The sequence below is a fragment of the Amblyomma maculatum genome, chromosome 1 (assembly GCF_055883805.1).
Source record: "Amblyomma maculatum isolate TAMU_Amacu chromosome 1, ASM5588380v1, whole genome shotgun sequence".
Classification (NCBI taxonomy): domain Eukaryota; kingdom Metazoa; phylum Arthropoda; class Arachnida; order Ixodida; family Ixodidae; genus Amblyomma; species Amblyomma maculatum.
Genome location: NC_139344.1, coordinates 120,557,242 through 120,584,482, shown reverse-complemented (window position 1 = coordinate 120,584,482; position 27,241 = coordinate 120,557,242). Strand labels below are relative to the sequence as shown.

Sequence of the window (27,241 nt, the reverse complement as noted above, 5' to 3'; positions counted from 1 at the left end):
TCATCAGCAGACCAGAGCCCATTGTTGGCTGAGATGCATATCTTATTACTTATCGGAGCTTGAAGGAAGGCCGCATAAAGCACCCAACAGCTAGGTTGTTGAGTGTAATGACAGTTTTTAACGATGTAATGTCTGCTACATTAGGGGAAGCTGGTGCCTGTACTAACATTTTCTGGGAGGTGCTGGAAGAGCTAAAAATGTGCAGCATTGCTTGTTTGGGCTGTGTTAAGCACATCACCATTCACCTGCGGGATACTGAATTTTGTCATTGTAAGCAGGATGCACTTTTTCCCCCAAGATGTCAAGCACCAGCTAGAGAGCAAAGAAAAGGTGGCTGTAACAAGCAGAAAAGTGCCCCTGTTGTGCCTCTGGCTTTTTAAAACTGTTTCGAGCAAAATGATGTTTTCAGTGCGAAGGTCGAAATGGTCCTTCAAGATGTGCACTACAGATACTGTGCCTTTCCTTTCCTGTAAACCAATTATTATATTATTCAGGTGTCTACAGAGAGCATGATAGATACTGCACCGTTCCATTTCTGTAAAACAGTTACTGAAAGAATTAGTAGGGTATATAAAAATGATGAATAGAAATGACAATAATTCATAACAAATACTAATAAAGTAATAATCCATGATAATTAGTTTGATAAAATAATAAACTAAAAACAAAAATAAATAAACATCTTGCTGCGCACCATGGTTGCCTGCATAGGTGCACTGCACATTTGCTACAGTACGTCAGACTACACCACGATGGTGAGTGCGCTGGGCTCTTTTACTGTCTCTGCCGAAGCAGTCCGTAGTGTCCAGCGGGCTGAGTTGAAGCGGGAGCGAAGACGCCGTAAGCGTGAATACGTCGCCTAATATGTGTATATCAGAGTGTAACCAAATCAAAATTTAGAGCAAAACAAACAAACAATAAATACCGATCAACAGCTAAACCAAATTAAACCGTGCTTTCTCGCACCTGACTCGGTTTAACCTTGTTTGAAACTTTGCTAATTTATTTCTGTCGATTCAATAAATTGTTTTCTATATGACATACTTTTGCTATTCGCGTCATTTTTAGTTTTTTTATAACATCAAAAACAGTGAGCTTTCGCAGAAGTAGATCTGTATCTAGATTTTAAAAACAAAATTATTCAAGTGGGGGGTTCTGCAACAATTAAACCAAGGATTCTTGGCTTTAGGCTTTAGTGTTTTCAGCGACGTGATTACTGTTGTTGAGTGGCTTGCCATTGACAGTAATTATGTGCAAAACTGAATTTAAAGATTACAGGATTGCACTTCACTTAAAAGCTTAGTGGCGAAAGCCGTTCCTTCTCCTTCTCTTTCCTTTTCTGTCTACCTCTTCTCTTCGTCCTCTATCTTGCGTGTTAGTGTACGCGTTACGATTTTATTACTTTCTTTCCTTTTGCTTCGTCATCAGAACCTATTGCAATGTCCTTATGCGAGAAATTATGTTGACGTCAGAACTTATTGCGATGTCTTGCTGACAAATCTCACAGACATGTCTCGTGGACGCATCTCACAGATGCGAGATGGGTATTTAGCCTAGAAAGGCTTCCGCCCTAAAACTACGCCCAATATCCTACCTAAGAGACTCGATTAGTCTTTAAAGCTGAATGGATAAGGCTCCCGTGTAGCAATTCAGGCATCTCAGTCGCATGCAATCGTTCTCAAAGCTTCAGTGCCACTTTGTGTGCACACTAAAAAATAATGCTTACGCACTCTTAGGAAATAATCCCCTGGAGCAGAATTACCCGTGTAAATTGCCATGAAATGCAAAGCGCACGCTTTACAATGATTGTGCGAGTGAACTGATAGCTTAGGAAAAGCCACCTCACGAGTGGGAATGGAAGGGGGCCGCATTTTGCTATGCGTTGTGAGCAAAGTTTGCAAACTGACCAGGTAATCTTGTAATATTGGTTGAGACGGCGCTCCTAGTTTGAATTATCCAAATTTCCTAACTTGCAGCAGCCGAATTATCAAGCTTTTACTGTATAATCTGGCAAGACAGAGAGGCTAGTTACAGAGCTTGTCACTTTGAAACTGGAAGACTGTTTATATTATGTGACAGCAGACAAGTAGTCTCTAAATATGTAATGTTGTAACGCTAAGTCAATGGGGTGTCCTTCATAGTCTGAATCATTTTAGGCTCCTGATCTCCATGAAGACCAGAGGTTGAAAAGGATAGATGAAATTATAGTGTAGGGCATACTTGAACTAATGGCTCAAATAAGCTCTATGCTTCACTTAAAGCAAAGCGACTTAGGCTCAGCTCCTGAATTTATTTTGTGCACTTGAATACTAATTGGACCCGGATATATCAAACTCGGAGGGGATCGCGAAATAGTTCGATATGCAGAAATCTGCTTGAGATGCCACTTGCGATTGTGAAAATTGAATGCACAAGCCTGGTTCGATTTATCACGCCATGCTTGGGGTGGGCGGAGTCCACTGCCACAAAATCATTGGAAAGCATGATAGCAGCAAATACCGTTTGAAGCGAGCAATGCGAAAAGCCTGTTTCATGATCGCAGCTGACCACGTGGTTTCGTTGATTCATAGATGCAAGGATGGATGACTCTTGCAAAAAAAATCTGCTTCTTCTTAACGTCCGCAGCGCTACGCCACATGTTCAGCACGATGACAAGCATGGAAGACTCGCAAAAAAAAAGAACAGGAAAAAAAATCTAATTTGCCTCTTAAAGTTTGCTGCTGCCATAGCTTATGCTATGCCACACATTCAGCACGACGTCAAGGATGGACAACTCTCGCAAAAAAAACACACCACTTAACGTTCACAGCTGCCATAGCTTACGCTACTCAGCACATTCAGCACGACAAAAAGGATGGACGACTCTCGCAAAAAGAAAGAAACAAAAAATAAAGAAATCTGCCACTTCTTAACATTCACAGCCGCCATAGTATGACGACAAGAATATGACTTGCAAAAAAAAAAAAGAAATCTGACGCTTCTTAACGTCCGCAGCCGGCATAGCTTACAAAACGCCGCAGATTCAGCACGACACAAGACGTGCATCACACGTCTCCCACCGTGTACAAAGGGTTCACAACACACACTAGAGAGAGTATTCGACGTTCTGTCTGCCACGTGCTGAGCTGACTTGTCGATGCATGCGTAGTGCGTGCTGCTGTGGACGAAGACCAGGAAAGAGAGAGGAAGGGAAGAGAAATCTTGGCAGATGAATGGGCGCACCATTGCACTTTGCTCTATCACGTTGTTTTCCCTCTCGCGAACACTACGTTGGCTGCGTCTGCTCCATACCAGGCATTGCCAAATCAGTTTCCTCTGGTTCCTTCACGCAATGGCTTGCAAACATCACATGCTGGCGCACGGCAAACGAATCACCTCAGATGCGTGCACCTTTGGGGAAAAGGCGCGGCACTGCTCTAGACCAACCGTCGCCGCACTGTTCTCTCTCATTCCTTCTGCACATGGCTTGAAAACGTCACATGGCAAACGGCTGTAGGTGATGTGATCGTCTTTGGGGAAGGTGCACCTTCCAGTGCATGATGTGGAGTTCGATATGTCGAACAACCGCTGAAATTTGAGTTCGATATATGATGCAGCTTTCCCATACTTTTATATGAGATTTTCAAGGGGATATTCTGTCAGTTTGATTTAACCAAAATTCAAAATATCCGGGTTCAACTGTATCTTTGTTCTTGTGTGGCATGGGAAGCATTATTTCTGGTAAAAAAAACTCAGTTGAATTAATATATTTTTATTTTGTGACAGAGCCATTGAACTAATGTCATGGGTAATGCCATGAAATTAAGTAAGATTATTGAGCTTGGTGTGTGATGACACCACTGAAACAAAATCATGGTAAAGGTCGCAGCACACTATGAAATATGGGAGTAATTGTGAGAAATTGTATTGAAAGTAAGACGAAAGAAATATGGCACTGCTGAGGACTTGCAGGGAACCTGTCAGTGACATGTGGTGTGTTGCCTTTTCTTCTGCCTGTGAACTTCCCTAAAAATGCCACATACTAACGTATTTGCACAAACATAAGGAGAGTTTGTTTTCCTTAGTTAATAGGATCCAGAACACATCTCGTGTTGTAATGGGAACCAGGGTGATTTTTAGTGCAATACCTCTACTAGTCCAAATTTCGCACGCGAGGTTTCGAAGCCTCGTGTGAGCCAAGCACAAGCACAGTATAGTACAGCATAGCTACAATGTAACATCTAATGCATGTTGTTCACTGAACTGCTTTTATTTTTTTCTTCTCACTGCTCCTTACACTTGTTACTGCTCTCTTCACCACTAGACTCATAAGCATCTAGCAGAAGCCAACTTTCTGACAGCTTCCAAATGAGGAAAAAGAGTGGCAAAAGCCATTAAGAAGTAGATGGGAATGAAAGTTAGAGTAGACATGAGTAGAGTAGGAATGAAAGTTAGAGTAGAAAGAAATAGAGTAGACAAGGGAAAGAATGGAGAATGGACCACAGGATTGGGCGAACAGGAAGAAAGGGTGACACGGTGCATTGTGGGGATGTCGGCCACTGCTGCACGTGTGAGCGAGTCTGGTACTTTGCTGCACTCGATAATGACATGCATACCCCTGAAGTGTTGCCTCTCAAATAGTATCAACACATCTGTTGCCTCGGTGCTTTCTTCTTCTACTTTGTATTTAATTGTCATTCTCTCTAAATAATTAAAAGAAACGAAAAACATTCCCCTACTCTTTGCCTCATTGACCGTTGGCTTTTTTTATTCGTGTATCGTAATGAGCTCATTTCCTGTTTAATTTTCTGCTATATATTCATTGCTTTTGAGAGGTCTCAAACTCTTTCTTGCATTATATTCATATTTGTATTTTTACTTGTAAACACAGTATGTGAGAAAATAAAAGTTGAACTACTTGGAATGACAGATGCCTTCAAAAAATAGCACAGTGACAAAGGACAAATGTAGCCCACAGAGCCTATCTTGTCAGTTCCATCCTTTGTCATTGCAGTACTTAAAAAATTATATAATTTTATTTTATTTATTTAAGAATACTGTCAACCCTCATTTGAGGGTCATTACAGGGAGGGAAATTAAAACAAATATATACACAGAATGAAAAACCACTTCTAATATATGATACAAAAGAACATGAAAACACAACACCGCTGTACAGCAACCTGATATATTAAAATATATATACACATATACTTGCATATTCACAAAAATCTAAACAGAGCCATCAAGTGCATTCACAAATGCAGCTACACTTGCAGACAGCAATGTAAACTGGCAGTTTATTCCAGCGCTCAACAACATCCGGAAAAAATGAGCAGCGAAATACTTTAGTGTTAGTTAGATAAGGCCTATGTGCTTTGTGATGATTAAGGCAGGAGTTTAATCTACTGTAGATATGTGGCTGTAGATATGTTTCCTTATTTATGTTTATTTCTCCATGGATGATTTGATACAGCATTTTTAACCTCTGCTGTGTACGTCTTCTTTCAAATGTTTCCAGTCTGCATGAGTTTAACATCTTCGTTACAGAATCTGTTTTTATATACTTTGAACAAATAAATCTCGCCACACGTCTCTGAACCTTTTCTAATTTGGTTGAAAGAATTTTCTGATAAGGAGCCCATTCTACAGACGCATATTCAAGGGAAGGCCTTTTGTTCTAACTTGAATATAACACTGTAATTTTCAAGCACTGTTCTGGGTACCAACTGCTTTAAACCTAAAAAGAGGGCTTTGTCAGGCTGGGTGGTTCATGGGACGAGCGGAAAGGAAAAAAAAAAAGTGGAAAGACAGCGCATGTGTCTGTCTCGCCTTTCCACTCGTCCCATCTGTTTGCGCTGTTTCTTCGTTTCATTGTCTTAAACCTACTTTTGTTCATTTGAATGTGGCTAGCATTATGTAGTTTTACACTGACATTTTTTTTTTTTTTTTTTTCTAGTTGTGCCCCTGTCTTTGGCTTGCTTCATCCAAGGTTCTGATCAACATATGTAGTCCAGTGTACTTTTTTTTTTCTTTGGTCTTACAACACCGAGACTGAAGTGCCTCCATTCTCATTTGTGCATGAGTGCGTGTGCGTGCGTGCACGTGCATGTGTGTGTTTTGCAATGTTTGGCAAGTTTCAGATATTGTTTACTATAAACTTGTTTGGGGCTCGAAATACAGGATGGTTGCGCAATCTTTAAATAATCTGGTTGCACCTAGAGTTTCCGTTTGGTAGGTAAATAGTAGTTACAATACTGCAGGCCTGGTCAGAATTTTCCTTCACTCAACTTTGTACTGTTTTGAAGACAGTAGAGCTATAAAATTTGTAAAGATAGCACATAAATGTTTGTGTATTGTGTGATAGTGCAAAGAGCTCATTGTGCTGAAAACCTGGCATAGTCATCAGAAAATACCAGAAATGAAGCTAACGAATTGGGGAAGGGTCCAGATGAAGCCAAAATTGATGAGGAGGTATTTCAGAAAATAGAAAGCATTCATTAAGATAAATTAGTTGGCACCGGGTTTTGAACCCAGGCATAAATAGTATGTAGTGGCATCGTATACTCTGTATGGAGTATCGTATGGAGTGCCACCTAGATAGTGATCGGTAATCAGTAATTGTGATTTTAATCAGTGACCATGATTGCATATTGGTAATCAGTAAGTGATTGGGAATAGATGATTATTGATGTGATAATTGTAAATGATTATGGGATTATTAATTGGTAATTATAGATGCGCTTTATGATTGGATACTCAAGTGGACAGGTTTGTCATGGGAATCAAGAAGAGGCTTTGCGTGTAGTTTGAGCAGTTATTATGTGTACGTATAACACCCCATGTGGTGATCACAGCAAAATCACTGTCAAGAAGAAAAAAATGAAATGGAATTAACAGAAAAGCAAGAGGAGGTGCTATTGTGTCTGCTCTTTGGTGAAAATTAAGTATCCTTCTAATTCTCTCTGGCCATGAGAGGCAAGGAAAATGCATTTTCTGACCACATGCACATATTGCTTGTACACTGATGTTGGTTAAATTCGATGCACTTACCACTAGCGGATATAGAATGCTTTGGTTAGAAAACCTGTAACATTTAAGTTGCAAGCTTTCTATAACTGGATTGCTGTTATCAGCTGATAAAGCTGATGTGCTGTTGCTTTGTGAGTAAACTTGTCTATTTCATCACCAGCAGGTATGACTGCAAGGTTATATATACGTAGTTTTCTGTTGCATATATAAAATATACACACTTGCACATACATATGATAAAGAAAGAGTAGGAGAAATCTGCATTAATGCTGATGCCCTTTCTGCTTTGCAGCACCCAGGGAGGTTGCACTACAGAAGCTGAGGAGCCCCCTTCAGATGAGTGAGTTTGTCTTGTATAGTGTCTACGTGCTGTGCTGTGCACTAGGCTCTGTGACTAATGGCAGTGAACAGCCAGTTTTCATACCTTGTTTTTCTTCTTTTTCTTTTTTTAGAAAACTTTTAGCCTGCAATCTGATGGCATATATGAGGCCTTTCATTTTTGGGTAAATTCAATTTTACCAGATTTCTGCACATTGAATGGAATTCTTAAAAATGAAATTAAAGGACTATAGACACCTAATATTTGGATTCGTGTTTTATTATTTGTAATGATCCGTAGGACATCACTGTACATGGATCACCATGTCACATTTGCCTATGGCTGCTGAATAATTTATAATCGAATTTCGTTTCTCACCTGTTTCGGTTTTCGTTCCAACAGCCGAGCGATGGCTGTAACGTCACAGTCGTCTAGGTCACGCAAGGGATGAAAATACAGCGATATAATTATTGCTGTGTCATTTGAATTCACTACAATAATAAAGCCAGCCTGCCTCAAGAACAGGAATCATTACAAGTGAGGAATGAATGATTATATTGTTGTTTTTTCATGCCGCGCATCAAGACACGTCACAACAATCTCTCAGGTATCCAAACCGAAACTGGTGAGAAAAGAAAATTCAGTTATAAATTATATAGCTGTCGTAAGCGAAAACTGCGTATGGATCGATATATAGTAATGACTTACGCATCATTAACAAGAAGAAAAATGGTACCAAAATTTGGTGTCTATAGTCTTTTAATACTGCTTCGAATGAAAATGTTTGCTTTATAAACACTTATGTTTTCCAGTGCAAAATTTGGAGAAATCTGATGAAAATTAGCAGGCTTCTAGGGCCACTTTTAGAGGTGTATCTTCAATAAACGGTTGGTCTAAAACCTCTTTTAATGTTTGTAAGCATAGCTTAGTTTAAAAAAGTATGGTATGTTTGGAGGGCAAAATACAGGTACTGATCCCGTCCTATTGGCATCAGTTTATTAAACTATTCACTCTAATGATGTCCTGCTGCAAGGATCTTGTGTGTTTAGCCATTGTGATGCTGAATTAATGTTTCTTCAGTTTAACATGGTGGCAGGCCTCTCCCTCTGTATATATTAATAATAATAAGAAATGCGTATAGGAAAGGAAAGGTGCAGTATCTGTTTAACTTTCTCCATGGACAACCGAGCCGCATCGTAAGGGAAGTGAGGAAGATGGGAGTAAAAGTGGAAAGATAGAAAAAGTTGTCATGATGGAGGGCTGCAAAGTAATTTTGACCACCTGTGGGTTTTTAACGTATACTGACATTGCACAGCACACGGACACCTCTCCGTTTCGTCTCCATCTAAATGCAGCCACCAGCAGTCGGGTTAGAACCTGAGTACTCTGGTACAGTAGTTGCGTGTTTTAACCACTGCACCACTACGGCGGGGCCTGCAATATTACAAATTTTCTCAATTCCTCAACGCAGCCCCCACTGAAGGGTGTGTATTTCTGTACTCCATGTAATGAAGGTGTTATGGTGGTTTTGCCTCATTGACTAATGCTGTGTTACTTGAAATTTGGTCGAATCATGCAAAAGGTTTGTGACAGTAAAGCACAAACTGCCATGAGAAAAATATTTACACTCGTAATGAGTGAATGCAGTTGACACAATGACCAGTGTCCTTCCATTGGAAACCCAGCTTTCACTTTTTCGCACCAAGTGGTACTAAAATGGCTCAAGTCCAAAAGCAGCAGGAAACAACAGGACTTAGCAAAAAGAGCATGAGACGAGTGCCCAATGCTACTGCTTGATTACTCGTGTGATTTAGGCAGCAAATGCATGGCAGGAGTGGGGATGGTGGAGAGCACTGGCAATGCGAGGTATAGAGTTAATTTCCGAAGCATTGGTGCATGGGCAGGTTAGGAGTTGAGTGTATGAAAATAGGTAAATTTTTCCGAGTCCCCTACTTTCCCTACCCCATGCATAGCGGCGTCATGTAATCTGCAGCAGAGGGAGGTGGTGATAGCTGCTGTGGCTCTTGCATTATCAACGTGATTGCAAAGTGTCTCTTCATGTTACAACTTTTATCGCATCGAACAGTGCAACAAAATGCGGGGACAGAAGAAAGGATGACAGAGGACAAGTGCTGACTCTCAGCTAACTTTATTCACCATAGTGCACTGTACTTATACGCGTGAACGAAAGAAACCACAGAAAAATAAAGAAAGGTTTATAAACACACACAAAAAATATATGTGCAACGTATGTGAAAAGCAGACTACCTTTTTGTGCTGAACACGTAGATATGCAACTTCATTGTCGGTTAGAAAAATTCTGGGTTTACTGATGCACGTGTCCCGATTTTTGTGATGTGAAAAGATTTAATTATCTCATAATGTTTAATCAAAGTGCTGATACAATATCCTTCTAGTTCTGAACCATGACAAGCACCCCTTGCACGTGAGGCAGTGGACTGCGATGCATGACTTTTTGTATTTGTTACCGATGTTGTTGCTGTGCTCTTAAAGGCATGTGTCGAGACATGTCGTCGTTTCTCCTATTCCCTCGTTTCATCGCGCTGTTCGATGTGATGGATCATTAGCAGCTTGCCAAATCGCTCTGCTTCTATTACAACTTTGAGCTAAAGGATTTAGTGCAACTATTTGCTACGCAATTTCATCTATTTATTTTTCGTTTTGGTTTCCATCTGTACAGTTCTTTCAAATTTCCTTGTGAAAACTGGATGTAGCAAAAACCTGCATGTATCATGTAAGAAAAATTGCAGACTTTGCTCGATTCCTTTATATACGTGTTTAACATTATGTGGGTTACAACAGAAAAGTTGACTCTAAGTACAGTTGATCATGGATATATTGAATTATTGCTTATATTGAGCTGCGTCAATATTCCAAAATCCCACGCAAAAGTATATCAGTGTTCGCGTTTATCGAGCACCTGCTGCCAGCACTAACAGTGTAAAATCTCGTGACGAGGTGAATGTTGAGTCCGCTTCAAAGTGGCTTTTGTACCAATGTGTTTGTGTTCAACGCGGCACTGCTGTCATGAGGCAGAGTCAGCGTTCGGTGCAGGTGTTGTTGTGCTGTGAAGCCAGCCTACCTGACCGAAGGCTTGCAGCTGCTCTCGTTTGGCCTGCTTCGCTATTGATGACGACACAGAAATCAGTTCTACCAAATTGGGTTATCATTATAGTACTTACAGTGCACCAGTAACATCTTGCTGCTGGCAATGCTTTTGCCTAAAGCTTTGGCCGCTTCAGTTTTGATGCGATCGCAAACTCCATTGACACTTGTGTCGCATGGCGTGAGCTCTAACGCTGCAATATGGAGCACAGAGCAGCACTTGAATGTGCTCCCAGTGCACTCTCCTTTTCAATGCTTGGTACGAGGCGCTGCTCTATGGTGGGTGCGAATGCATGGGCCTCACGGGCCAACGTGCTCGAGGCGAGTAGGCAGCGTATTGCTGCAGGTATAGCGCCACTGTCGTGGGTGTACCATATTCACGCATCTGGCTTACAGACAAGCTCATCTGTTGGCACGTTTTATATATCGAATTATTGATATGTCGAACTTTTTCGCGATTCCCTTCAAGTTTGACTGTATACGCCGATGAAAAGTATTGATTCTAAACTAATCCAATGACAGAATTTGCTAAGATGCAATAGGTATTGAGATACCTATTAATTCCCTGCTTCTTCTCAACATGCACTAAGAGGCGGTGCGTGCCAAGCGCCTAGTTTCGGAGCGAGGTGCAAAAAAAATAAAGGCATTGATTGCTGAATATTTTAGGACCTATTCCACTTGTAAATAAGATTGGTTGAATAAATAGTCTTCAAGATTGTGATTGCAGAAAAAGTGAATAATTAAAACTAATTACCAAATTTTGGCCAATTATTCATACTGCTGCTGCTGTCTTGTTATCTTGTGTCTAGTGGATTCATAAACACTGAGTGGAGGCAGAATTTATGGAACCATCATTATCACCTTTATATAAAGCTGTAAAGATCTAAAAACGTCATGTTTGCAAAGGAAACTAAATAAAAGTATTTTTGAATAATGCAAATGTAAAATGGAGGTTGGATTGACTATGTGAAAATTCTTCAAACACTGCACATAAGATGAAAGAGGAAAGAGAAGACAAGTGCTTATCTTGTCATTTCCTATTTTTTCTTTGATCACATGACTCAGACATGCTGTCATATTACAGCCCACTAGCTTGGCGGAAAGTACTTTACTGAGGGTCAAATAAAACGCACGCCTCATGATGCTGGTTGACCCCATGTTTTCGATGTGCACATTGTGTTCTTTTTTAGCTGAGGCAAAAATAGACAGAGTGGTTAAAAAGTGCCACAGCTATGCCTAGCTCACTTTTTGCAAACTGATAAAAAATGAGTTCTGTGTGACAGTCACATTTGTTGTAAACTCCTGTTTCCGGCATCAAAACATTTATTTGTGCTTCAGTACATGTGCAATCCTTTGGGCTCTCTTTTGTTTTGTGTTTTTTTCTGCTTCGTTTCTAAGTAGAATGGAATGGTGCCTAGTGTCAATGGCCAACATGAGCCCACAGGGACCATGTTGGAAAGCTGGGCCTTGTTATTTACCAATGGGCCAGAGGTCTTCAGTGGGCTGCTGGACATAACTGTCTGTGAATGGCGAAGAGGGGCAGACGGGGTTCCCACAACATGGCAAGCCTATTAGTATCCAGGATTTGCTTAACCGAATAAATATGTAGAAAGAATTTGCCTGTATTAAATAATAAAAAAAAAAACTTGTCTAACAAATCCTTCTGGTGCAGTGGACCATGGGCTGCTATCTCACTAAATGGAGCTCTTTTCGGTGCGGTGTGCCTTGCTTCACGGCTGCCTGGAACTGGCCCTGTGCTTGCCCTGTCTTCCCTAGCAGTTGCTCTTTTTCTACTAGCACCCTTGCTGGCCTCATGGGTGCAGGTTAGTTCATTTTCTTAGCTGCCTTTAAAGATTTCGCACTGCCTGTAGCAGCATTTAGTAGGACATTACAATGCATGTCCGAAGGCAGTCATTTTGAGTAAGTGCCTGTAGTTTATATAATTGCTGTTTATTTTTAATCCACATCACTTATGTAAAGGAAAGTTGAGTCGTTCTGCAAAGCTGGGAATCGCGTGAGTTTGCCAAATTGTTCCTGCACCAAGAACGATCTGGCAGCAGATCTTTTTAGGACATTTTTATCCTTTCTAAGTCAAGCACATAGGGCATTGGCATCTTCAGTATACTGTCACGTAGTGGTGGCAATGCCATCGGCAACAAATGAGGAGACTTGATCTTCACAGGAATCAACTCTTTATTGGGCTGACTCGCAGCTGAATTCTGAACAGCTCGGGGGGTGCGATGGCAACAATCGTGTTCAACAGCGGTCGTTGATCTACTGAGCCCATCATATCGACAAACGGTCAATTTATAAGAGGCGAGGAAACATCTAGATAAAGCCGTAAATGGTGACTAGCACAACTTAGAACATTGCAGAAACATACGTGAGTGGCCGGAATCTTTGAGACACATCGCGGTGAATCTTGCGCGACAAAGAAACTAAGCTGCACCTTGCGATAAAGAGCATGATCAAACAAAGGACACAGAATTGATATGCGTGCCAGAATCAGAGTGATAAAGCCGCATGCCAGTGCCTGTCAAAAAAAGAAGATTGCAATGTTTTGCGGCAATACCAAGTGAAGGTTTTGCCACGCTGCTGAGCATGATTATACCACACGAAGATTACGCACTCATGGATGTTCGAACGCTTTGGTGAAGCTCTTTTTTAATTGATAGCCAAGTCAGAAGGGGGCCTACATGGCTGCAGAATCCAATCTTTGGTCCCACAACCATATCCATTGAACGAAAATGACATTGCTGAGTTTTGCAGTGTCATTCTACTGGTTGTAATAGCTCGCCTGCTCATAGGACGTCAACCATTTATCAGCGTCATCGTTGCCGAGCGATGCCAGAACAGATGAGAGAATGAGTGCACTGGTTTGGCTGGTTTCATCATGTATGTTGGAATGTAGGGGCCAGGTGTGACTCTGTAGTTCCAGAGTGAGAATTGTCCAGCACCTCTAGCAAACTGTAAAGAAAGGTTGAGCCAGTACAACAAAGCTAAATCACTGGCAGTTTGTTTGATTGTTTACACTCTCATTCAGAACCCAAGTCTTGCATATCTGTTCTGCTGTATTGTTCTCATATTTGTTCATTACGCTTGTTTGATTGTATAAACAAAAGTTCAATCTTCATGTGCAGCAACTGTGACCATGGTGTTCTGTGATTTCACCATTCTGATGTATTACATAAAGTACGGTAGACTCTTTTAAGATGAACTTGGCAGAACCAGAAAATTTTTTGGCCTTAACAGATGTTCCGCGAAGAGAAGATATTTGAGCATGTTAAGTGGGGCCAGTAAAAAAAAAGCTATAGATAAATAACCTTCCACAGAGAGGATCATAATTACTAACGGAGCATTTGTAAAGCAAGAAACAAGCTCCTATTATCCTAGTAATGTGAATTGGTTTATAAGAAAGGAACGGTGCAGTATCTGTCACACTTTGTGGACACCTGAACCACACTGTAAGGGAAAGGAGGGAAGTAGGAGTGAAAGAGGAAAGAGAAAAGTGCTATAGTGGAGGGCTACGGTGCAATTTCGACCACCTGTGGATCTTTAATGTGCACTGACATTGTGCAGCACATGGACGCCTCTCCATTTTGCCTCCATCGAAACGCAGCCGGCGGCGGTTGGGTTCGAACCCAGATACTCAGATTCACTAGCCGGGTGTCTAAACCACTGATCCACCACGGCGGGGCCTGTTATCCTAATGTAAATTAGCATTGGTATAGTTCCTTTACTTTTTTTTTTCGCCATCTTTCTCATTGTATCCCAAATGGCTGTAGTTCTTTTTGCTCTTGAACTGTATTTCGAAGGTGCCCAGCATGGTAACCATTGTCTGTTTTATCTCACTCCCTCTGCATCATATCTGTTAACTACGCTGCAGGCAATACATGTAAAGCCAATATCTGGCCTTCTCTGTGACACCGTGTCATTTGAAAATATGGTCCTGGAGAGTTTAAGCTTCAAGCAAACTGTAGGTGCGATGATGCCCTGCCTCTTCTGCACCGGCAAGAAAGCACCCTACAGGAAAGTGTGCTCCCATAAGATAGCACATAGTTATGCAAGCCACCACCGGTCCAGTGAAGTTTTGGCATGTATTTAGAGCTGCTGCCCTTTTCTGTCTTGCCTAAAGAAACAGAAGCAACGAATGCATTGAGATGGAGGTCGATAGGTGTCTGCAGGCTTTGAATCTACCATTCATCACTGTGATTCCATCTAGGCAGGCCTTCAATTGATAAAAAGTTGCGCTTAATTTTTGACACAATGGTAGTTTGGCGGTGTAGTAATTCACATGCTCAGGTATGGCGATGCCTGTATCTGCGGAACATGCATCTACCAAAATATCATCTTTGCTGAGCATCGATGGGTGACAGTTTGTGGGGAGAGTCCACACCAACATTATGCATGAGTACGGTGACGATGTGCATACACTGTTCTACGCTATGCAGTCAAAATATGAAGTCCATCTGTGAAAATCGCAGGTAGCTGAATCGGTGGCGAAAGCTGCCGAGCATGATCGGCCATTTAAACAGATGCAACTGCATGGAGCTGTTGTAGTTGCTTTTCGCCATTTGTTTTAGTTGTGCATAATGGTGACCCTGGCACTTGGCCATTTGTTTTAGGGATGGAAGGTTTTAGCACTGGCTTTGTGTTCACTTCAGGCAGCCAACACACGGGCCTGATCAAGACTCGCAAGGATGTGAAGGCGTCCGAGTCTAATTGCATCTGCATGAGAGAAGCACATGCTTGCATAGAATTTGACAGGACTGGCTGACATAAACAAAACACCGGAGACGTAATGTGGGGGAGATTTAATAGAGGCTATGTTTTAGAAATAAAAATGGTGAGCCACACATCAGCACATTTGAGCTCATGATTATAGGCAAAGTATGTGCTCTGAACCGATTGACATGGTAGACAGTGTTAAGGTACTGGGGGTATATTTTACCTCAACATTACAATGGGATGATCATATAAACAGTCTAATAAATAAATTGAGTTGCATAATGGGAATTTTAAATCGCAGCCGCGATACTCCCCCGAAAATAAACTCATGGTGTACAATGGTCTCTTTGCCTCCTACCTAAACTACTGTCATTTAGTTTGGGAAACTGCAACAAAAACAAATTTACTGCAGTTACAAAGGCTACAGAAAAAGATATTACGAATCACTGCAGATGTAGAATACACAGCACCAACTTCTCATATTTTTTTTCATCGCTTAATGTGCCAGACATGAACAACTTATATGAGTATAAGTTGTGCTAGCAGTACCGTTTGAGTATCCAACAGAACAGTTCAACTTTGAAAGAAATTGCAGAACTATGCCCTAACAATCCAATTTACAGAACTTTAATTCCAGAACAATGGAATGCCAAAATGCCGCACAACCTAACACACTTCCACGATTATTGAACATTGTAGAAAAGGGTGGCATTGATATATTCAATATTTCTTTATCATCAGTGAAAATATATTTCACAACATAACCTATGTAGGTTTCAAAGCAGTACTCTATTAACGTAAATTATGATGAGTATATTGTCAGGTGCATGTTTTTTGTTTTTTTTTCAGAGTGTATTGTCTGATGTGCATTATGTTGCCTTTTTATTATTATTTTTTTTCCTTTCATTTTTTTTTTCTTTCTTTTTTGCCTGTTACCGTTTTGTGCCAACTTTCATTTCACCCTGCTGCTGTACACTCCTTAAGGGGGCTGAGGACTCCTCAAACCGCAGACACAGCTTTTCCCTTGGCCTCCTTCCACATCTATGTGGTGAATAAAATATCCATGATTGATTGATTGAAGTAAATAATAGGGCCATTTTTTTAACCTACAGCAGCTATACTAGTGTAGCAAAACACCATTGGAGGTATTGGCGTTTTGTACGCCGATGTATTTGTTGTAATTTAAAAATATAGCCCTAACTGTATGACATATCAAAGACTCTCAATAAATTAAACTCGGGATCATTAATCATTTTAGCCAATTCAAGCAAATTTCAAAATTTTTGGCTGGCTGGCTGTATCTTCAATGCATTTTAAAGCCGCTTATTTTGTACCATGGTTTTTCTTAAACTCGCTTATAGTTATGCTAGTTATGCTCGTCTTGCTGCAACGTACCCTGCACGCAAAAGAGCAGCAGCTGAGGTCAGACACGCCAGGTTCACGGCGCTACTCCAAGTGATCGAGGCAACCATCGCCACATAGCTTCATTTCTGATCTTCACTATACCGGACTGCAGCAGTAGCGGTTATTAACAGTATTGGCAAGCCAAGGCCAGCTGCATGCTATTTTATGTTCTGATAGGCGTCGGTCGTCTTTGTTCTTTTTATCTTGAAGGCATTTTTCGTCCTTGCTTTCGCCCACTGCGTAGTTCATCCAGTGCACCCATTGTTTGTTTGCTGAAGCCATCTTTACGTGGACACCGTCGCTTGTTAGGAGGCTCCACCACACCGCACCTGCGAAGGAGGCTGCGGAATATTTTGGAGCAGTTTTGCTTTGATAATTCCTCTGGCTGATATCCAGTACAACTTGATGGAATTGCAGATAGTAGTCATTTTTGCAGTCTTCACTCAGAGGAGGTGACCATTGCCCATTTTTTCACTAAGTTAAATTTTTTGCAGTGCAAAACATTTTTTTTATTTCTGAAATTGTCAACTGAAATGATTTGGAAACAAAGCCTCGTGCTCTTGAGTGCTTTCTAAATCAGTGTTTTACTACCCCAAAGTGTTCCAGGTTTGAAATTTATCAGCACGATACTGCTCTTAAAACAGCATTCCTCCGCTCCAAGGTGTTTCAAATAAAAAATCTTAGTGCCTCCAAAAAAATGGCTCAAAATTGCATTTTGACAGTAGTATCACTGTGCTCAGTTCTAATTCTTGCTAGTTTCCAGCATCCCTATTTTCTTGCATATCGTGGATTTTTTTTCACCTCCTAATGGCATGTTTTTCGATCTTGCTTGCTAATTGCAGGATCGCTGGCCTAGACTGCAGGTGGCACTGACACTGGCCCATGGAGTGCTAGCCATGGCTAGCTGCTTGCAGCTGAGTCCTCCTTTGGCTGCAGCTCTGGCCATAACATTGCTTGCTGTGGGCGTGCTTCTCCCTAGTCACTTTGTTTACTGCCATCAGTACAGAGAGTAAGGCATCCTTCCTGCTCATCAGGCAGCCTTGTGTATCCCGAGTGCCAGATAAAGCTAATGCCATGCATACAAGTCTGTAATTTTCACGAAGGATGCAAAATTGCGTACCCTTCACACTGGCTCAAATGGATGACGGCTGTATGGCGTTAGTGGTCTCAAGTCTGTTTTCGCCTTGCGTAATTTTGAGGCACATTATGCTTATTAACACTTGTTTGGTTGCATATAGAAGTTCAGTTTCCCTGTGCAGCAACTGTGGCATCTTCGCTGCTTGTTAGGCAGCCTTGTTTATGATGAGTGCCAGAAACAAAACAAGCAAGAAACCGATCTGCAGAAATTCTTTGATGCATACTTGATTTATGTGCAATCATTAGGCCCTAAAGTGAAGAGTTCCACTACCGTTGCTGAAATGCTGTCTCTGGTCACATTACACAGCTGAATGTACCGTGGCTTTAATGGCGCAGCACCTCTTCTAACTAATGGTCATGTCAACAATTGGTGCCGGCATACTGTACTAGAGGGGTGGCGCAGTGGTTACGGTGATCGACTACTGTTCCTAAGGATACAGATCCAATCCTGGCCTCGGCAGCTGCTTTTCAGTGGAGGCGAAAAGCAAGGTGCCCGTGTGCTGTGCAATGTCAGTGCACGTTAAAGAACCCCAGGTGGTCGAAATTTCCAGAGTCCTCCACTACGGCGTCTCTCATAGCCTGAGTTGCTTTGCGACGTTAAACCCCACAAACCGAACCAAACCATACTGTACTAGATCCTGTCTTCCTACTATTGTATTGCACAGGCATCACTATAAAGACATCATTATTTGACCTTGCAAGAGCATTGTTCTTGGCATGAGAAAATTTCAACAGTGGTGAATTATGTTCACTGGCATAATTTTAAAAAGGCCCTGAACCATTCCTTGGTTGATTGCAAAAGATGCCTTGGAGAATGTAGGGGACCGCGGGAGAGGTGTTGTCACAAAATAACTTTTGCTAAATGCTCATTAGAAGGAGGGAAATTAAAAATACAATATTTAGCCTTTGCTGCACCAATCAGCTTAAATCCCGTGTCTTGTTTTCGCTGAATCTGAGTTTCTGGGAGCATAGCCATTATCCATGGCAGCTCGGTTCCCACCACAGTCTTGAGCAGCATGTGGTTTAGTGCAAGTGCTCCTCACCACGCCAGCTGCAGTACTGCATTAGGATGGCATAGTGTAAAGGAGTACTAGGGAAAAAGAAAAAAAGATGTTGCTTTAGCGCTGTTTATAAGTGCTATGAGCAGTGTACGGCTGAGTAACTTGCCCGATAGGTTCATGGTTGTGCATTCTCCAACATAAAAGTGATATGCCATGGCAGAGGTGTTCAGGGTCCCAGTCAATGTTTATCACTGTTTTGTTTCATTGGTGTCATATCCAGACATGCCACCACACACACTATACACTGTATTGTCGCCTCGACACACAAAGAAAGCAAATGATGCGCATGTGGCCACTTCGTGCGGGCGTCACATTAAATTTTTTTTTTTTTTTTTGTTACTAGTGGCCACAGTTGGTGAACAACAGGGATAAGAAAGTAGTAGTAACGGCAGTTACAATTGGCCCATCAGCTGCACCTGCTGTGGTGGTGCAAGGCTTGGGTGTTTATTTATTTATATACTGTAAGCCTTTTGACAGGCTCATACAGGAGTGGGTAAAAAAGTCACAATTTCAGAGACAGTTTACAATACATCCTTGTTTTGTGGCTTTGCTTTCTTTTTTCAGTTTCTTTTCGATCCTTCTCATAGTCCCTTCATCACAAAAGCCCCTTTTAAAGTTTCGCTCACGTGTACACAGCAGTTCTTGACTTACGTCCACATCCACCTCCTCTGGTTGCTTTACATTGGAAAGATGGCTGTGGTGCCAATGTACAGTAGTTGTAGCACTACCAAAGTACAGGCGGATAGCACTGTGCACACTCCAGCCATAGAACTGAGTCCTCTGAATGTCTATGGGCACCATTGGAGCCAAATCTTGATTGGGCTACTTTGAAACTTCAGACAATACATCTTTCATAGCGTAGATTGGCCTTTTGCCTGTTACCCCAGGACCCAATTTAGTTTGCACTGATTAGATCTACACTGTTCATTTGACACTTTAAGGCTTAAGGCAGTCTATAGTTTACGACAAATTGCAGTCCAGTCAGGGAGTGTTTGACAATTACTGCTTAGAAGGTGATGCATAAAACCTGTTGCTGTGTATAGTACTCTAGTGCTTCACGTTTGCCATGTTGTACAATAGAATCTCGATATGTTCTCAGTTAAGATACATTTCTTTTCTTCAGACTATACCAGGCGTTTCAGCGAACACTTCTGAAAATTTCTAAACACAGCGAGTTTATTCACAGTAACTATCAGGCTTGATGGATACAATTTGCTGCAAAACTCTTCTAATTATGCAACTAAATAACTAGAATTTGCTAATTACCTTTTTAATTACTAGGCCATTAATTCCAGAGTGAAGTTCGAAGCCATGAACGAGATGATACCATATTGGTTAAACTCATTTTCTGAAGCCGTGCAGCGCGAGGAAATCCGATACTGTTTTCTCTACGGAATCGAAACTGAGCACAAGAAACATGCAGGACGCTCGGCACAGACATGATATCTGGTGACGGCGTGTTCAATCGCTACAGCGCCATATTCTAACTGCGTGCTCTACTACGACGTGTCATGCACTTTATTGTGCTCCGTTGCTGCCAACAACAATGACCACGCCGTTGGCAGTGACTGGCCTTTTCCATGCACCAAGCTGCGAGGCAAAAGAAAGTACAGGGTGATCCACTTCTAGCTACAACACGGCCACTGCTTTCAAAGCATCACTGCGTCCGACCCAGCCATTCCATAAGCTAGGCGGCAGGCCATGCATCACCTCTGCGTCCCACTGTGCATATATCGCATTGCTCCAATAAGCACCTGCATCCGACACAATGCTGCTTTGAAAGCAGTGACCGTGTTATAGGTAGAAGTGGATCACCTTGTACATGACATGGCACAATACCGGTTGCATTTTGAACTGAGCACTGTAGCCCCTGCACATTATCATTGGACATTGCGTCGGTGCCAAGCTTCCTGCGCGCTTCTCTTGAACTCTGTTTTGTACGAAAAAAAAAAAAAAAGATTTGCTCATGCTGCAGGGCTTTAGAAAATTACTCTCTCTCTGTTTCAAAAACAGACATGGCATCGTCTTGTTCACTGCTTCAGACTTCTCATTGGGATTAACCAACTGTGATTAATTAAAGCTAATTGGCTTGATAATTTGAAGAGTTTGGCGGCATACGTGTCTGCCGCAGCTGAAGAGTTCAAATACTTTTTTCGACTTTGACCTATTTTCAGGAATTTTTGAAACCGTTTATTGAAACACCTTGTATGTTCCCGGATGACGCGTTTTCCTGGCTACAACGTTCAACATTCCGACCCAGTCTAGTTGTATACATTTACCGATTATTTATTTACGCGCGAACACAGGAGTGGGCTAAACTTGGGGGCATGCGAGAGAAGAGCTAGAGTGCAGCAGCATTCACCTGCCTTGGTGGCTTCTCTGCAGTGCCAAGGTACGAAAGAGCAAAGCATAAAGGAAAAACCCCTAGCTTATGAAGGGGGCACCACTTGAAATAGTGCATCGGTGCTGGCTTCGTTGCAAGGAGGAAATGTGGCAAAGCATCCAAGAACTAAAACTATGCATTTAGATATAAACGAGCCAGACTAACAGTGGCTTCTGTGCAGTGCAATGGTAAAGCTGCTGCAAGGGAGCAAAGCAGCTAAAAATAATGAGGTCTTATCATCGCTGTTTAAAAATTCTTCTGCGTTAGGGGCAGTGCAATCACAGGCCCAATTCTGCAAGCACTAAATAAAAAGGGGGCTATTGATACCTTGCGCCAAGAAATGCTAAATGACTTATTATAACGCGAAACTGTTGGTAAATGCTTTTGCATTTCATTTAACTGTTACATTTTTCAGAATCAGGCAGTTTGAAACATGTTCAAGATGTTTTCTAAAAACATATCTGCAAGGTTGCACAGTGCTCGCAGTACTATCTCTGAGTGTACTACTGACTTTGACATGCATGCCTGCATTTATTTGCTTCACTAGTCATGCTAAGGAGCAGTCACCATGCTGCAGTTTTATCCTAATGTGCTAGCACGCCAGCCCTCACACTGTTGGGATGTCAAATTGAACATTACTGGCAGACAGATGCCATATTCTTTTTGTGCGTATTCAATAGAATACTGAGGTTTTGATTCTTCTGTATAATTCTAACGAGAATTAAATTGGGCTTAAAATTACAAATTTATGTTGGGCTCTTGAAAAGTGAATTAAACACACACTGCTGCTGAAGGGATGCAAGCTGAAAAGGCATAGAGATCAGTGTTCAGTGCTTAGCATGTTTGCAAACAATTAGTATGCACAAACATTTCTTTGAAGCAAACATTTCCAGTTATGAGGTGCCTTTTTTTTCACTGTGGATAAAGAGTACAGCCAGCCCCTTTGAAGGTGCAAGGATCACATGTTAAGTTTCTCCACTGCTAACAGATATGCTTAGAGGCCACAAGAGAATTGTGCGTAGCTCACTACCTTATCACTGAGAGGTCTGCTTGGGCATAACTCATGCGTGGTCCCTTCCTCTGTCCTATTGCACTACCTTTCTATTCTGAGCATGTGTCACCAACTAGCCCAGCAACAAGTTTTATTGAAGCATGCTTTTCTTTGCAGGAGCATCCACGGCCCTTGGGATGAGGCAGTCATAGATGACCAACCACACTAAGCTGGAGCAGTCAAGCTCCTCGTGAAGTGCAGAGGAAGTTGGCAGTTGCAACACAGCAGATACATCTGGTATGGCAAATGCACCAGAGCCTTCTTCGGCGTGCCCAAGACTGAGTGTATGGACCAGTGGGCGTCTGGTGCACTCATAAGCACAAGGAGTAGTACATTGTGCCTTGCCTCATGAATCGGCGTAGCACTGTCATGTGCAACTTATGTTGCACAGTGAGAGAAACGCAGAACTATGAGCACATGCCTGACTTTTATTCCTACAGTGGACACTGTTTATCGATATTTGTTCTATATAAATATTTAGGTTTGTGTAGCCATAAAAAAAAATAAGCAAGGGCCCTCTCTTCATTCCTCTTTTCAAGTGCACTTTCGTCCAAAACTGTTGCTGATCTTATTCTGGTTGCAGCTAAGATAATGCTGTGATACTGTAAAAGGTAAAAATAACATAAAATGCACAGGCAGTTAGGGCACTATTGTAGTCCGAAATGGGAGGGGCATATTTTTGTTCACAGTGTGTCATCAGTATTTATTTGTGAAAAGCACCACTGTATGCAGGAAGCAGTCTTGCCATTCTAGTATCAGCCGAGTGTTAGTACTGCTGGCTACAAAGATGAAACATTGGTTGGCTCGTTGTGTTATGTTGTTTGTTATGTACATGTAATATATGTACAGTCGAACCCGGATATATCGAATTTTGGTTATATCGAGCTCACGGAATATCCCCTTGAAAATCCCATGTAAAAGTATAGGAAAGCCGCGTCATATATCGAACTCAATTTCATTGGTCGTTCGATATATCGAACTCCGCACTACGCACTGGAAAGTGTGCCTTCCCCATAGACGATCGCATCACCCTCGGCCGTTTGCGGCGTGACGTTTTCAAGCCACGCGCGGAAGGAATGAGAGAGGACAGTTCGGCTAGGGCAGCGCCGCGCCCATTCCCCAAAGGCGCGCGCATCTGCGGTTATTGTTTCCCGCACGAGCACGTGATGTTTGCAAGCCATGTGCGTGAATGAACCAGAGAGAACAGGTGGGAACGAGAGGGGAAAAACGCGATAGAGCGAAGCCCAAGGGTGTGCCCATTCTTTTGCCGAGCTATATCTCTCCAAGCCAGCTCAGCCCGTTTTCAGACAGAACGTTGGACGCTTTCTCCAGCGTGTGTTGCGAACCTCTGCGCGCGGTGGCTGACATGGCTATGACGCCTGCAGCAGTTAAAAAGCGACAGACCTTTTCTTTTTTTTTTTTTTTTGCGAGTCGTTTGTTCTCATCGTTGTGCTGTACGCACGGCGTAGCATAAGATATGGCGTCACGAAGCGGCTTATTATTATTATTTGTTTACGGGAGTTGTTTATTCTTGCATGTATGAATCAATGAAAGCACGCGGTCAGCTGCGATCATGACACCGGCTTTTAGCATTTTTCGCTTCAAACAGCATTTGCAGCTACTTTGTCACGCTTTCCAATGATTTTGTGGCAGTAGACTACGCCCGCCCCAAACGCGGCGTGATAAATTGAACCAGGCCTGTGCAATCAAGCCATCACGGGCAGTCTGCCAAGTTCGCTCCCTGCCGCGGCAGGAGCTATCAAAGGATATACACGCCGGGACGTTATCGCTGCCCAGCATCTTGGCACGCTGCCAAGAAATGAGCTGTGGATGAGACGACCGAAACGGAGTGCGACATGCAAGCGATAACGTTGGCGATTTCCGCCACGGCGACACAGAAACCTTGTTTTGAGCTGCCGGGGTGGCTCGTACGGCAGAAGGACACAGTTCTAACAAGTTGGAAATTTTTTGCTCTGTCGCTGCGGCTCATCGCTGAGATCGCTTGCATGTGAGCGAGCTCGCTTTAGCGTTTTTTTTTTTTTTTTTTTGCCAAATTCTCGAGTGCAAAAGTGGAGGGTAGGTTCATTATGTGAGTGAGTTGATTACACGACAAATACAGTATCGTTTTTTCGCATCGTAAGTGCCGTCCCAAGCCGATTTCTGTATATCGAATTATCGATATATCGAACTATTTCGCGATCCCCTTCGAGTTCGATATATCCGGGTTCGACTGTATTATGTTCTATCACAGTGCGAGTTAAAATAGTATGCTATGCAGTATATTATGAGCATTTCTTTGACATGGCTGCACATATAAAAGCTGGTGTTAAAAATATACAGCTGGCTTGTATGCAAATTCCTGACACAATCTAGCATGAGTTAAGCTAGAAAAATGAGGGAAACTGGCGGCATTCTGAATAATTTATCCTCTGACGAAAGATGTGATCAAGTCTTTATATGTCTGATGCAATGGCAGTTCTAATAGTAATGTGCTGGCAAGCACGAAATCTTTCTTTTGTTACTGTGTGCTGCATGCGAAGAGTGCTGCGTGTATAAAAGCTTTGTTTGCACACTGCTCCCAACTCTGTTTATTATACTTGCCTCATGCAGGCATGCATACTCTTATGCTATGTACTATCGTGCGCAAAAGTGGGGAGACCACTGCTTTGGCGACTGGAGCGGCTGCAGGGACGCACCGCATTGCTGCTATCTCACGCGGCTCGCTCGCTGCGAGAGCAGTCCCATCATAACGCAAGACTTTCCCTCGCTCTCAGGCTGGCGCTTATCACGAGTGACGAACTTCTAGTGCGGCATTCTTCTACTCTGCTATTGACGGTCGCGTCAAAAGGAGCGGCATTGCAGGGTGTTCAGAAATAGCGCAGTCCCGCATTAGTGAATGAAATGTATGGTAACGCTTTTTTTGTCTCCCCACAGAAGGAATCGTGGTGTTTTTATCTTGATTAGCTTACTCGGCTGTGCGATATAATTTATTTCAGCTAATATAACTTCACCCAATCGGTGATTCAAAACAATCTTTCTTGCTAAATAAACTGGAAAGCGCATTTCAGATGATGATATGCATTAGAATCTTCATTCCCGAATCAGTGATGCCTTGTGCTGTATCGTTTGGTCGCTGTCATGAGTTCCGTCAGAACGGATATGCGAGAAAGTGTCGAGACCGCACGAGGTGGTGATTAACTGTTCGGAAGCGCCATAAAATAGCGAGTGCCTGAATGCTCAGTGCACTTCTTAAAATTGCTAGCTTGTTCACCGATGCGTTTCTGTAAGACACCGAGTTTTGTATACGAAAGATGCAAAAGGCCGCTATTTGTTTTTTGCCGTGACAAGCTAGTAGGGTGAGCGAGTTAGACTGTGCGAGTGGTTTTATAAATAAGTCTTTAACATGAGCCGCTATCACGGCGTAGCTCATCAACCTATTGGATATTGAAGCAAAATTAAAGCAAAGCGAAAGCAAAGTTACCTCACAGCTTCTGCATCCAAAAATGCATGTCTTATATAAACGGGTGGGTGAATAAGTCAGGGTCATTAAGAAGAGCACACTGCGCATTCAGGCGCGCGCCGTCACATCACACTGACAACAGTTAATCACATTTCATGTCTTTACCCCACTTCTCAGCACCTGGGATGTGGAAGAACTAAGTGACCAAACGATACAGCACAAAATACATCACGGCGTCACAACAGCCACTCATATTCTCTGCATCTTATTCTAAGTCAAGCTTTGTAGTGCGCTCTCTGGTTTGTGGAGCAAGAAAGCTTGCTACGGTTATTTTATTGGAATAAGTATTAGCTCCTTTAAAAGGGGAGACTCGCGCATACGAGTTCTCAATTTAAGAGAAAAATTTTCCAGTTATCAATTACTAGCACACCATGTATACGCAATAGCGTTTTCTACATCATGCTACATGATTGATACCGTTTATGTAATTAACAGATATTGAGGTTAACTCTTATTTCACCATCATTTCGTGTGTTGTGGAGTTTTTTTTTTTTTTTTTTTTTGAAGGACGTAGACCACAGGAGATATCCTGTCAGCGTCGACGTTACTTTCAGGTGAAGGTTTCGAGCTCAATGAGATCATATAGTCTTATGATAAGAGAAATGCGGATTTCCATGCCATCTCTCAGAGCATGCTCGCGATTTTACAAAGGCTGCCATACCTCGAAAAGGGGGGGGGGGGGGGGGGGGGGGGGGGAGAGAGTTCGGGATTGCTCAAGGCTTCGAGTATTCAAAACGAGTGACGCCGTCGACGCTGACGGACATTATTTCTCGACCTGCGTTTACTGACGCTATCGCTTTAAAATGAACTGCTATTCCTTCTGTGGGGGGAGAAAAATACGAAACGTTGGTGCAATCAAAATTAAAGTGGCCTTTGATGCTGCGGAGTCAAGTAGATCGACGCAACGTTACCATCCATTTCATTCACTAATGCGGGACTACGCTATTTTTGAACACCTCACAATGCCGCTCCTTTTAACGCGACCGGCAACAGCAGAGTAGCAGAATGTCGCACTGGAAGTTCGTCAGTCGTGATAAGCGGCAGCCCGAGAGCGAGGGAAAGTCTTGCGTCATGCTGGGCACTCTCGAAGCGAGCGAGCCGCGCGAGATAGCAGCGACGCGGTGCTTCCCCACAGCCGCTACGGCCGCCGAAGCTGTGGTCTTCTCACTTTTGCGCACGATAGTAGTTGCAGTTCTAGGCTTTAATTCCGTGATTGTGATCTTTCAAAAAATCAGATCAGTAAGCTTTTCAAGGCACTAAAAAATGAAGTGCTGGTCTCTCTTTATGACCTGCAGCCATGGAGGCATGCCATAGTAAAGGATTAATTTTGGCTACCACAAATTATTTAAAGTGCGCTAGCATTTTTACACAGAGACCTTCGTGAATTTTGCCTCTAATGAAATGTGGCTGCTTTGAATGGCATTAAAGTCACAAGTGGTTGACAGGTGAGTGTTGTAGGTACTGAGACGGCACAGCCGTTACAAAGAAATGAGTCTCACCT

At 42.4% G+C, this 27,241-nt stretch overlaps 1 protein-coding gene across 4 annotated transcripts in view; it reads left to right on the top strand.

Annotated features, from left to right (window-relative positions):
- PIG-C (phosphatidylinositol glycan anchor biosynthesis class C) overlaps positions 1-24,796 on the top strand; it is a 40,058-nt gene extending 15,262 nt beyond the window's left edge. For 2 of the 4 annotated variants that reach the window (XM_084588904.1, XM_084588906.1), the window contains exons 6-10: positions 7,304-7,351; positions 12,129-12,279; positions 17,431-17,597; positions 21,093-21,178; positions 22,338-24,796. In XM_084588904.1, the coding sequence (XP_084445030.1) occupies positions 7,304-7,351; positions 12,129-12,279; positions 17,431-17,597; positions 21,093-21,178; positions 22,338-22,372 (487 nt within the window). In that variant the 3' untranslated portion in view covers positions 22,373-24,796. The remainder of the gene's footprint in view (positions 1-7,303; positions 7,352-12,128; positions 12,280-17,430; positions 17,598-21,092; positions 21,179-22,337) is intronic. The other 2 variants (XM_084588905.1, XM_084588907.1) reach the window with 2 other exon arrangements.
- The last annotated feature ends 2,445 nt before the right edge of the window (positions 24,797-27,241 follow it).